Source organism: Electrona antarctica (genome assembly GCF_951216825.1).
Source record: "Electrona antarctica genome assembly, chromosome: 3".
In the NCBI taxonomy this organism is placed as follows: Eukaryota; Metazoa; Chordata; class Actinopteri; order Myctophiformes; family Myctophidae; genus Electrona; species Electrona antarctica.
The window spans coordinates 12,916,643-12,929,978 of NC_136808.1; the positions used below are offsets into that span (position 1 = coordinate 12,916,643).

Sequence of the window (13,336 nt, forward strand, 5' to 3'; positions counted from 1 at the left end):
AACATAATCTAAAGGTCACTTACACACCAGGAGAGACGCAAATAAATCATACAGGTTGATGATTTTATTCACACTGAAAAATCGTTTTGCTGAGTGTCATTTGATCGCTGCGTTACATTTGTGTTCAGTGTGGATGTACTCATCAAATTAATGCAGATGAATTGCACAAATAATCACACCCAGTGTGTATGGAGATGAGTTAAATTCATCAGTTGTTCCCTCTCAACAAGAGGGGTGTAAAATAGCCCCAAATGATGGTACAATTGATTGTGGTGGGAGACTGGGAGCAGTGAGTGATCAGGTGATTGCTGAGGAATTGGCGAATACACATGCTGTAAGTTTTGTGTTCATGAATGAGAAACAATTATCAAACGTTATTGAACATCAACAAAAAACACAGTGAAGTTCTGCTCAGTTGGGTTTCCCCGTGGGAGGAAGTCAAAAGGGGGGTGAGTGTAGCAGAATGGCTCAGAGCCTCAGCCTACAGTATAATGTCCTCAAAAGTCTAATATCTCCCCCAAGCCATCTAGGCAATTGCCTTTGGCTTAGTGGTTAGGATGTTGGCTTTCCACGCGGGAGACCCAGGTTCGATACCCTGGGTGTTTACACACGTATGCTGATGTTTTGTGTTTCAGTGCTGCGATTTGTGGGAGCAGGAGATGACCCACGATCCTGCCGCTTCTCTCAGATGATGGAACAAAGGCTTGAGAATGTGTTCTCTGAAGCACAGAGCAAAGTGCTCAACACCCACAGCAGACTCACTGTTCAGGTACACTGTGAGAGGCTGTTCTTCCACTCTTAGCACTTATGTGTCTGTGGCGTAGCCATTAACCGCATCATCCCTTTCAAGGTTATAGTGCACGTTAATGTATTAAAAAAACCGTATGTAGTAGTATTGGTTGATTAAAAGTGCCAGGGGGTGGACGCCAGTTTTGGTCCTGGGTGCCACTATTCACATTATAAATACAATAAAGAAAATGTAATTATATTGTGCATGTCATGTGCATGTCAATACCTACACACCAGATTAGAGGAATTTTCAAAAACATGGATTTTCTTTTAGCTCGTCTTAACGTCCCTGGCAATCAGTGCATAGTTAGATTCAGCTCGTCTTAATGTCCCTGGCACTTAAACAGTTAATTGCATTTCTAGATAATTGCATAATAATGTATATCGGAAAATATCGCTATCGGTTTTCATTTATCGGTTCTTAACTTTTAATTAATTAAAGATTTTCCCGAATTTATGATAAAGCTTACATTTATGAATGCATCCAGCGGGGAATCACAATAAAAGTAGGCATAATGTGTTAATTCCACGACCGCATATATCGGTATCGGTTGATATCTGTATCGGAAATTAGGAGTATCGGGATATCGGATAGGCCTATCGGCAAAAAAGTCAATATTGGACATCCTGCCAAAAGCAGTTGCGGGTTGGATTCTAATTGGCGGAACGTTCCGTCACGAGCAGTTAATTTGTTAAAACGTTTGTTAACAGTACAGTCAACACATTGCCAGAGTTGAATATTGCAGTAATTTTTTCTCTCGGGAGGCTCAAATATTACATTTAGCATGCTATGAGGTAATGTTGACACATTCTACTGTATTGGACTAGGACTTTCTGTTTTACCCTTTTTAGGTCAATGCAATTACTCAAGTTTCCAGCTGTGAAAATACAGATCGAAATATATACAGGGTTTAAAGTAATATTTTGTTAACTCTTTTGCATCCGGAAACATTACCAGTAATGTAGGAAGTTTTGCATAAAGTAAAGTAGCAGGAAGCAAGCTGTGTGTGTGCAATTTGTGGGTAATTATCATGCCTTTGTAGTTGCATGTTTGCCTTTTTAAATGAAAGCTGCTTCTCAGATGTGAGCTGATAGTAGCTTGGGGAGATAATGTTTGTATTAATGAGCTTCCACATTAACATGTAGTAGCTTACATTAAACATAAACGTTGCAACTGCTTCTTAATTTGCAGTTTATTGCCATTTTGATTAAATGTGTACACTCTCTTATAGTTAAATAGAGCTAAATATAATTATTGTTAACTAACTAAAAGGATTCTACATCCCAACTCTGGGCATGTGGGGCGGCATTGGCTCAGGGGTAGAGTGGCCGGTAGAACAGCCGGATGGGAACCGCGAGGTTCCCAGTTCGATCTCGGGCTCCCCCAGAGTTAGTGTCGAAGTGTCTTTGAGCAAGACGCTGAACCCCTAATTGCTCCCAATGTGCAGGTTGGTGCCTTGCATCATGGTTTTCCTCTGCCATCCGTGTGTGAATGGGTGTGTGAATGGGTGAATGTAATGCGCTTTGGATAAAAGCACCAGATAAATGCACCATTTACCATACAGTGTGCTTGGTGTTGCCTCCTAGATGCTGAGTGTCTCCCAGGTGGTGGGCTCTCTTGCTGTCTCCTTGGTGTACACTGTGAGGAATGGGACCGTCTACCTTAATGGTACCACTGCCTCCAACCTACTCAGTCAGCTGACGGCCGAACTGGTGGGCTACTTCCTCTTCTACCCCCCACTCATCATTGCCGAGCGTAAGTTACTTAGTTGTATCATTGTTGACCGACTGAGAGAGTTTGGTTGACTCTGAATTTTTCTGTTTAGCGTAAAGGTTAAAGGGTTAGTGGGCTTTTTCTTTTTAAAAGCCTGCTTCTATTCCTAGAAACTCATGTTTCCTCATTTCAGTTGGCCAAATGGAAAACGTTTTTGACAGACTGAACTCTACATGAAGGGCCACTGACATACTGGAGAAAAAGGAACCACTAAGAAAGCAGCAAGGATGAGTGACGGCTCCCAGCCTTTGAGTAAATGACATGTTTGTGACTGTCGTTCTGCCTTCAGCACAGCTGTTGTTGTTTTAATGACGGAGTGAAAACATTTTGTTGCAAAGGTATAACTGAGCCCTTCTTGCCTTTCATCTTACCCTCCTATGAAGGGCAGGCATACTGTACTAACGAGCCGCTTCTTGCAATCCTGCCATACGAATGGAATGACAAATGAGGAATGACAGGGAATCAGCAGGAGTCTAAATGGCACTCCCAGTTGACTCCCATTATGTTTGCTTGCCCATTTTTTACTGGGAAAATATTTATACACTGTTTATGTGTACGGGGAGATAAAGACTCTGAGACAGTGGTTCCTTTCTGAAGTTTGCAGTATCCTATAAGACATAATTTTTGAGAGAGAGAGAGAGAACTTTTGACCTTTAAAAGCACCTTTATTAAAACACGTACTGCAATACAAAAATCATGTCACAGTTGGCTTATGCACTACTCATTGTGTAAAAAATTAATCGAGAGAGAACATCACTTGTGGCATAATTCCCTGTCTTGCACCAGAGAGAGAGAGAGAGAGAGAGAGAGAGAGAGAGAGAGAGAGAGAGAGAGAGAGACGGGCAGAGCATGACTTAATAAAAAGCATAGAGCATACTGTAGGGATAATTGATGTCACCCTGTCCTGATCTTGATATGCCACACATGATTTCAGTTACAACCTCACACTTGACTGCTTCTGGATACTACTGGATACTAAGCTCTTCACTTTATTTATTCTGATATATACCATGCACGTTCACATGCATTTCTCCTTCATTGCTCCTTCTTTTTATGTACTTCTAATGTTGACCTAACACCATTTTTATTGTACTTTATAACATGGTTGAATTCTGGCTCACAATTGGAATGCATTGAAGTTCTCCGTTGTACAATCACGATAAATCACAGCTATGTTTTGGTTAGCGTCAATGTCAAACATTGCGGGTGAATCTTGCTGCTACACCCATAGCCCTTATATAATAATAATCTACCACAACCTCTCGTGTATCGTTGTGTGTGTACTGTGTATTTTTACACAGTAAAAATTAAATTTTAACTTGTAATTAAATCAAGTATGAGGTCAAGAAAGAAAGAAAACTGAAACTGTGAGAGTTTTAGTTTGTTTTGTACACCTGCTACCATTAGTCATATTGCACTATTCATGGGAGGTGCGAGAGGGAGACCTGGCATATGTTGGCAGCGGCAGCTGTCTCTTCACTTCAAAGCCAATTATTGTGGTAAATAATTAACTGTGGGAAGAATTCTCACAACACCTTGGCCCATGGTCTGAAAGAAGAACCTCGCACCACGCTGAAGCTGCTGTAGGAAGCGGCCATAGTGAGTAGAGAGGCCGTCTCGTAATCAGAAGCTTAGGTCACCATTTTGCCTCCCGGCCCGCCCATGTACAAGTGCCTCTGAGAAAGGCACTTAATACATTGTCTGTTGTTGACGTACGTATACGTTTTTTAATAGCCATCTATTGTCTGTGATTGACGTATACCGGTATATACGTTTTATATGGCTTTATATGGATCTGAAACGTTACTGTTAAAAAACAACTTTTAGCCCTGAGCCGGCAACGCCTTGCTCCCCCCGCACGCACGGAACATGCTCACGCATGCGTAGACTACAGTTATAATTAGGATCTTATCTGGCTCCTTTCTCTCGAAAACTACGTCGCTGTCCGCTGTGCTGATCAGACATCCGAGGTTCGGATCTGATGTTTCATGGAATCGCGAGTGAAATATAAACGTTTCTCGAGAAAGATAGTGACCAAAACAAAGCGATGCAGAAAAAGCCGGAAACCACGGCAACGGGAACAACGGGAATACAAATTTATTTTATTATTTCAGATTTTACCATCCGGTCTAGACCCGATCAAACAGCGATTTAGAAACACAGACCAGGCTTTCCTCTGAGGTGGAAAGCCTGGTGACGCGAGGTTACTAAACCACACTCCCCAACCATTGGGTCATCACTGCTCATGATGACCATCTGAGCAGCCATCAAATGGGTGAAGCCTCAATTCCATTCCATTCAATCCAATTTTATTAAAGTTAAACTTTTTTTTTCAACCAAGGTTCATGTTTGAGGTTGTTATTAGAGAAAGTAAAGTAAATGAGTGTCAAACAAGAAATGATCACATAGTGATATTTGTCAGGTGAAAGAAGCGCTGGTTTCTTATTAAAGTGTCAAATCACACTCTTGTCTTGACACTTTACTACTTTTATGTAGAGCAGAGACCCGGCAGTCCTGACTGCTTTCTTCAGCTCTCAGATCTCCCATGATAACTGACGAGGGGAATTTGTGTTTGACATTAAACCTGCAAACCACCTTTAATATATTGAACATTATTATATGAATTACTGTATAATGAGATATACAGTATGTATTATGTTGTATTTTTATAATAGGGGACTCATGAATTGATACTTCATTTCCCTCTATCTTGCAAACATGTATTCTCTGGTTGCTGCTGAATGTTCTGGCTTGTATCCCCTCGAGAGAGAGCAGTATAGGGTTTTATGTGAAACCTCATCACAGATTAGTATTCTACATGGCTGGAAGTATTGGACAGTGTTAAACTGATTCTGCTGACAGCGCCTGAGGGCCTAGCCATTAACAAGCCCCTTACTGTTCCTCTTTCCTCCCTGAACAACTTTCCAAATCTCTGTGTGTCTCTCTCTCTCTCTCTCTCTCTCTCTCTCTCTCTCTCTCTCTCTATCTCTCTCTCTCTCTCGCCTCTTCCTCAACCTGCCAACGTGTACATTTCAGCAGCAATTATGCTTTCATAGGCCTGTGATACAACACCCCCCCCCCACCACCACCACCACCACCACCACCAAACACTGGACCAGCACAAAAAGTTAATCAGCCGGGAAATAGACATAAGAGAGCTAAACGACCAAAGCGAGACTGAGTGCCCCGGTAGCCTGGAAGCTCCACGTGTTGTTTCTGTATCCACCTGAAATAATAATGAGTATGAAAACACAGGTTTTTTCAAGTTTTAAAAGTAGTCCTATAGTCTAAGAGTAGAAAGTTCAATGGGTGATGCATATATTTAAGACATACATTTTATCCTTTCAATGACAATGCATGATTGGATAAGCTCATTGATTGGTTCACTCAAATAAGCTTTTGTTTTGTGGTAACATCCAAATTGAACCAGCTGATGTTCCAATGTCCTGGACATGTCTCTTTTTTTTTACCATGCCAGTTGGTTTTATATTAAGTTAAACATCTTGGATGTTAGAAAAGAAGACGAAATGTTTATTGATCCAGTTAGAGCCAAGGGACAAGTACATATTGAAATGTATTGTTATATTGAAATTGTGTTTCATTCCAATGGGCTCTATGCACGCAGAATAACTCTTCCTACTTCCGTGCCGCTTCCCTACGTCCTTCACAGGTGTTACCGATGATATTAATTAAGGCTCTGTTCCATTAAGTGTGCAGTGGTTCTCAAAAGTTTTTAATTTCAAGGACCCCCATAACTCCGAGAGCGTTTAGGGGGCACTTTAGTGCTGTCGCCTCACAGCTAGAAGGTCCTGGGTTTGATTCCCGCTGGGGACGCTGTGGGCGCTGGTCGCGAGACACGGCCAAAGCATTTCCGGGGGTCCCCAGCCAAAAACGTTGAGAACCCCTGCCCTAGGGTAGGTACCCTCACAAAAAACATTCAGTAATCCTGGTCTCTAAACTACCTCTCCCTGGCCAGCCGGGGCGCCTGATGGAGGGGAAATGGACTTGTCGGAATAACTCCCCTTTGTCAGGTGAAAAGAAGCAGCTTGGACTCCTCATGCATAGAAGGAGGCATGAGGTCAGTCCGCTGCCCCCCCAGGTTGGCAGAGGAAGTGTAGCGCCCAGGATTACATTAGATAATTGACACTGGGTGAAAAAAATGGGTTGCAAAATCGTGGGATAAAAATTATTGAGGTAAAAAAAAACTCTTGAGAGTGTACAAATTGAACCAAATGGAACCTTACGGGTCCATTTGGTTCCATTTGTACACTCTCAGAGTTACACACCCGTATGAGCCATTTGGAACCCACTCAAGGACACTTTGAGACCCACTGGTGTAGCAGAGTGTTTCCAGTGACACACACTATAGCAGCACCCTGACTCTGTTTGACCAGAATGGAACAGAGCCTTCATTAGTATATCAGCGGTAACAGCTGTGAAGGAACTTCAAGGAAGTAGGGAAGGACCCCGAGTTCTTTACAAAATGGCGTGTGTGCATAGAACCCATGGAATTGATTGATATTTTTAATTGAGAGGCAGTACAAATAATGTTGGCACTGTTCTTTTTTTTGCATGCAGCACTGGAGTACCACAATCTAAACACCTCGATTGCTACCAGAGACTTCTGGGTTATCACAGGTAGGAAGGAGTGCAATTGTTTCACTTCTTATTTCTCCTATATTAAGAACATGCCTCTTCTGAAGCGAGCAATGTTGTTGCATGTATGTGCTCATTTAAAAGCTATTTCTGTGACTTTGCTTACTCACTATCTTTAAATGTGAAAAGATATTTTGCACAACCAAGACTAGTCTGTGAGAGACTTTGTGTGGAATCGCTTTTATTAGTGTGGTTGCAACCAGACTATTGTTATTGTAAATGAGGATACTTTGGCACACTACTCCCCCCACAGTTTTCGACCGGCTTCATCGGGAATCGTGTGCTTGTATTTTGCTAAGAGATCCGTTGTATAGTTTAATTGATATTAATTAATTAGTTCTCCAATCTCCATAGACTTATTATGGGAAAATCGAAGACAAAATTTTAGTATTTTTTTCCCTTGGAGACCGTAAGCACCATATTTACAAGACTTGGGGGGAGGTTCATAATAATTATGAAAATTAATTGAAAAGGAATTACATCAGTCGGCCTCATGGTGGCGCTATAACAGCCCACTTTACGTTTTTCCCTATAACTCTTGAACCCTAAGATGTATAAAATTCCACCAAATTAGAATTTTCTTCAAAACACACTTTTTTCTCCTCCTCCGAAGTTAGTGGGAGGGGCCTATTTTACAAAAAATGCCACAAATCATGAACCAAACGTACAATCCACTCGAACTTTGAATCAGATGTCGCTGATGGTTTAATCAACCAAGAGCTAAAACCAATTCCATTTTCATCCATAGGGGGCGCCGCAAATGCAAAAAGTATAACCGTTTGTTGCAGACATTTTTTGGGGGGGATAAATCCTCTCCAAATTACTTACACATGATCACAGGGGTGACGTGACATTCTAATTGGCTAGCAAAATTAGTGGGAGAAGCCTATATAAGCGATTGTGGCATCCACACTTTGCAATTCTTCCAAAATTGCGAAATTTCTAGTTAAGTTTGCTTTCACAGCACATTCAAATTATTACAACTAGTATTGCTAGTTTGCTACATTACCTGCATCGACCGATAGAAATAGCCACATAAGGGAATTCCCATGGATCCATAAAGCCTCCTGACCCCCATTTTGTGTCAGGGATTAGTCAGTAAACTTACTTCACACCTGTGTGAAGTAAGTGATGCAACTCCTTGTGGGCGTCCCCGGGGTGTCCCCGAAATTTCCAGACCCGCTGGAATTTCCAGGGTGCCGGCCCGGTTCCGGCAAGCCGCCCGCGTCTGAAACGGTCGAGAAATGCCAGAGTTACCGTGTGGAAGTCGCCGGGATGTCCCCGGAACATCCAGACCCCCAGGAACGCGCCCAGGAGGCCGGGCCGGTTCTAGCAAGCTGCCCCGCATCCGAAACGGTTGAGAAATGAGTTACCATGTGGGTGTCCCTCTACTGTACTGTACTGTACTGTACTGTACTGTACTGTACTGTACTGTACTGTACTGTACTGTACTGTACTGTACTGTACTGTCATTCTATTGTTACACCCAAAATCATAGTTAATATGTGTTAGCTGCGCAACAGTGACACTTGGTTGTGAAAACCAACCAAACGCTATTTTCGTGCTCGGACAGACCCTGCCAGCCAGCCACGCACAAACACACAAAGCTGCGTAAGGAAGTGGTTGCACCACTTAAAAATCATGGGGTCCCCTGGCCCCAAGAGGCTATATCTTTACCATGGTCCCTCTGACATGTAAAGCGCCTTTCAAACGGGAAGCGAGGAACGCACACGTTGTTGCCTGGATCAACGAGAGGTTTGCTACAGGTCTGCTCAAGAGGGGCGCGACAACGCAAGCGTAAAAAAAGCTAAACAGAATCCAGGTCTGGTGAGTCGCGGGCGTGTGCACGAAACGAGCACGCTCGCAACAAATTCACGGGACCACGCTCATGTAAATACGCTTGCGTTGTCGCACCGCGACTGCTCCGCGCAAAAACGCAGGTCTCATTGGAAATGAACTATAGGCTCGTTAAATCGCTTCACGTTTGAAAGGCCCTTTAGGCTACCTTTAATTAGATCTTGTAAACTCTGTCTACCATTAACCTCAATTCTAACCTTCAGGCAAACTTTAATTGAACTTCTAAACAAGCTTACAAGCTTCCCACCCCCACACTCACACTCACACACACACACACACACACACACACACACACAAACACATCATCCTAGATAAAATGTTTGCTTTGTTAACACGATGTGACTTTATCTTTTATTTACTGTGTGGGTATAGAAAAGTCCTTGACCATCTATGACTGCATCCAGACAGTCGAGTCACGAAGATGCCAGTTGCCGCGATGGAAATGAAGCTCCACCCACGCTGTAACTTGACGCGGGGGCAAAGTGTTTCCGGTTTTCTGGCCAACGCTGCAAGCTGCAGCGTGGGTGGAGCTTCATTTCCATCCACCAGCTGTCTAAAAACCAGGAAGAAACTCCTGCCACGAGCAGCAATTAAGAAGCATCTTTGTGACTCTACTGCAAGCCCCCAGCCAGGGAGCATGGGCGTACGGTAGTTTGAACTTGACCCCCAGGGGGGAAATACAGTACGTCGGGAAGTAATCCAGTGCGCACGCTTTTTTTTTTACCTTTGTTATTATTTTTGCGTTTTTTACAATGCCCTAACCCCTAAAAATGAGTTATTTAGTTAGTAGGCCTACAGTAGCACACACACAAGCCTGCTCCATATAACTTCCAGCACTACGGGGGTTTCATGTTTTTTAACTGATTTTCTGTCATTCTGGAAGTGTCGGCACGCAAAACAAAATAGAATAAAACAGAATATTCCAGCATGCGTATGCATGCTTCTTGTAATAAAAGGTGGAAAACGACAATATTTTGCATATAGTGGTCACGACATTTATATGTACATGTTATCTCTTTGGTATGTTCCGTATGGGTGTGTCACATAAATTGTCATATTATTTGATTTACTGTATACGCTGAAATCTTGAATAAACAAAACTGTGAAAAAATTAAATAAAAGGTGGAAAACGAATGTTTGGTTTCTCCAAATTACTTTGTGGGGAATTCCTGTAAAATAGGCTGCTTTGGACAACCGGTTGTTGCTCTATCCTTGTATTACTCTATGCTCTACTGAGTAGAAGCACCCTATATCACCTCCTGAAACATGTGACCTGATTCATTTCTTAAAGGGACACTTCGCCCCTTTTGCAACCAGATCTTATTTTAAAGGGATTGTGACATTTAAAAAAAATCCAGTGAATGTTCAAAGTTCAAAGTTCAGGTTTAAAATGAATGTAATGAAACTTTTAATGATATGGACTACATGTTGTCTCAGTATGACAAGCCCTCCTCCTATCCACAAGGTGGAGCAGTGCACCAAAGCATTATGGGAATTGTAGTCCAGGAAGGAAGTGAGCTAATACTAAAATATCTAAAAACACATTACCCACATAAAAACCCCAGCAAAGTGTTTCTTGTCTCCCAAACATCATTAAAATCAGATCTGGATCCAGATTCTGGTCCCTTTAATTGCAACTTTCTTTATTCTCCTTTTCTTACTCTCTCTCTCTCACTCTGTCCATCCATCCATTTGTGACGTTTTGTCATCTCCCTCCCTTTGGTTGGCACCAGTGCTCCAGGACGTGGATAACTCCAGTCTGGAGGGGCACTACCAGAGCTTTGCCAGCCTAATGGAGCAGCGTCTGGCAGAGCTGTTTGTGGTGGCCGGCCAACAGGGCACCCGCTTCAGGAGAGCCACCACCGTGGGCAGCTACACCGTCCAGGTATACACGTCCGTGGATGAAGTACAGTTGGGTGCCACCGATATTGTCCCTTATCATTTGACCCTTTTAGGCCTGACCTAAACATTTAAAAAAAAATCCTTCTAAATCCTCCAGTTTTCTGAAATAAATATTTTCACGATTTTTCAATAGCTAAATTATAACAATGTTTAAAACACCAAAAGGGATTCCCGCCCAAAATGGGTTAACTGTCCTTTTGCGCAGATCACGCAAACCTCAGCAAAAAGAAAAGGACAATATCGATGGCCTCCAACTGTAGCAGATTGAGCACTCACTCATCCTCCAACATACTATCAGTGGTTGGAAAAGGTACTCAAGTGTTTTGCTTACGTAAAAGTATCAATACTGCAATGTGGAACTACTCCGTTACAAGTACAACTGTATTGGCATCAAAATGTACTTGAAAGTACCAAAAGTAGAAAGTGGTTGTAATGCAGAATGTCCCGTTTCATGTTTTAAAAATGTATAAAATCATTAGAAAATAGCAGATCTACAAGCTCACAATGCCGAAATGTATATAGGGCTGAAGCGGTTAATGCATGTTTTGTAATAATAGTCAAAGTAACTAAAGTTTTCAAATAAATGTAGTGGAGTAAATGTAAATATTGCCTCTGAGATGCAGTGTTGTCAAAATTACTCTTAAACAGTAATGTATTACTTACTACTTAAACGTAACTAGTTCATTATTACTTTACTTATTACTTTTTTTTCTCGCCCCCAGTAAATGCATCTTTTGTCCCTAAAAGTCTTACTTTGCATTTTCAACATTAGCAGTCCCCCCCCCCCCTGCAGTGTTTATTTAACTCTGAAAAGTGTACTGTATAGTCATAGTGTACACATGATGATGGGTCCATTTGGTTCCATTTGTACACTCATTTGAATTAAATGAACACTAAGACTTTTTGATTGATTGATTGATTGAAATATTTATTAACAGTTTGCAGAATTACAGTACATTTCAAGTACAACTCAATCTGAATTCATAAATTACAGACTCAATGAAAACCACACCTTCCCTATGCACGACTTGCAGCGGACAATAATGTTCATCTCGTATTTATCGCAGACATACTCAAAATAATGCGAATACTTCCAAGTAGTGAATGAAACGCTTTGTGGTGCCGGTGTCTCCTCCACCTACTCCATGTTTAGTTTGTTTACTGGAGTTTAACAACACGAGTCACACACTAGTTTAAAGGACCACTTCACCACTTTTCAACATATCTTCATATAATAGGTCCTCACTAATAATCATGATAAAATGGCACGATTTTTTTCTACTCAGTCTGTGTCTCATAGGAGGGCTGTGGGCAGTTTAGAAACCGTCTTCCAGTGACATCATCATTAGGCAGATTTTTTTTTAAACAAGATTTTTTTACAAAAAAGTTTAGATTTTCATTATCGTGAGAACGATGGCTTCCATTTTCGCATTGCAACTTTTCAGGACTAGAAAGCCTGCAGTTTCTATTAGCTTGTATTCCCCATCGATGATGTCACTGGAAGACGGTTTCTGAACTGCCCACAGCCCTCCTATGAGACACAGATTATTAGTGAGGACCTATTATATGAAGATAGGTTGAAAAGTGGTGAAGTGGTCCTTTAAGTTTAAGGCCCGCCCTTCACATGTACAGACAAGTGCGCATCATTTCCGTATCCGCCCTAGAGTCTAGATTTTTTTTTTCAGGAAATGAAGAAAACATTTTTAAAACACACTGACATAAAGGGTGTTCAATAGCATTGATTTATGGAAAAATTCAATGGTTTCTTCCGGACAGCGACTATATAGTGTATCTCTATTTCACGGTCAAGGTCAAGGTAAACTTTATTGTCCACAAGGGAAATTTGTCTTGGGCTTTCACCCCAGCCACAGCCACATAAAACATCAATGACAAACAAAAATACATTACAGAGGAAGACACAACATTACACAATTGCACACATGATGTGGATAATCTAGCCTCACACAGTTACTGCTGTTTCCGAGCCTCGTTCAACATCTTAGTTGATGCTGGTACAAACGATTTTTTAAATCTGATGTACTTTGGTTCTTTGTACCTTCTCCCAGAGGGCAGAAGTACAAACTCGCCATTTAAAACATGGGTAGCATCACTGACAATCTTTTGAGCCTGTTTTAATGTAGCCTGCTCATAAATAGACTGCAGAGAGGGGAGTTGTCTTACCCCTATGATCTTCCCTGCAGTCTGCACCAATCTGAACAATTTGGACCTCAGTTGCACTGAGAGATTACCGAACCAAACTGTGATGCCAAACCTGACCAGGCTTTCCAAGACTGCTCGATAGAACACTAACATAAATCTTTGGTCAACACCATGAACCCTGAGACGCCGAAGGAAGTG

At 41.8% G+C, this 13,336-nt stretch overlaps 2 protein-coding genes across 2 annotated transcripts in view; both read left to right on the forward strand.

The window, feature by feature from the left end:
• hipk3b (homeodomain interacting protein kinase 3b) overlaps positions 1 to 13,336 on the forward strand; it is a 307,389-nt gene that overhangs the window by 167,760 nt on the left and 126,293 nt on the right. The gene's annotated exons all lie outside the window — the stretch shown is intronic.
• The window catches only part of LOC306919649 (UPF0606 protein KIAA1549L-like), a gene marked incomplete at both ends in the record, with an annotated part of 92,073 nt that overhangs the window by 31,655 nt on the left and 47,082 nt on the right, over positions 1 to 13,336 (forward strand). Inside the window, 4 exons of the mRNA XM_079496205.1 lie at positions 636 to 769; positions 2,377 to 2,545; positions 7,142 to 7,201; positions 10,810 to 10,961. Of these exons, the coding sequence (XP_079352331.1) occupies positions 636 to 769; positions 2,377 to 2,545; positions 7,142 to 7,201; positions 10,810 to 10,961 (515 nt within the window). The remainder of the gene's footprint in view (positions 1 to 635; positions 770 to 2,376; positions 2,546 to 7,141; positions 7,202 to 10,809; positions 10,962 to 13,336) is intronic.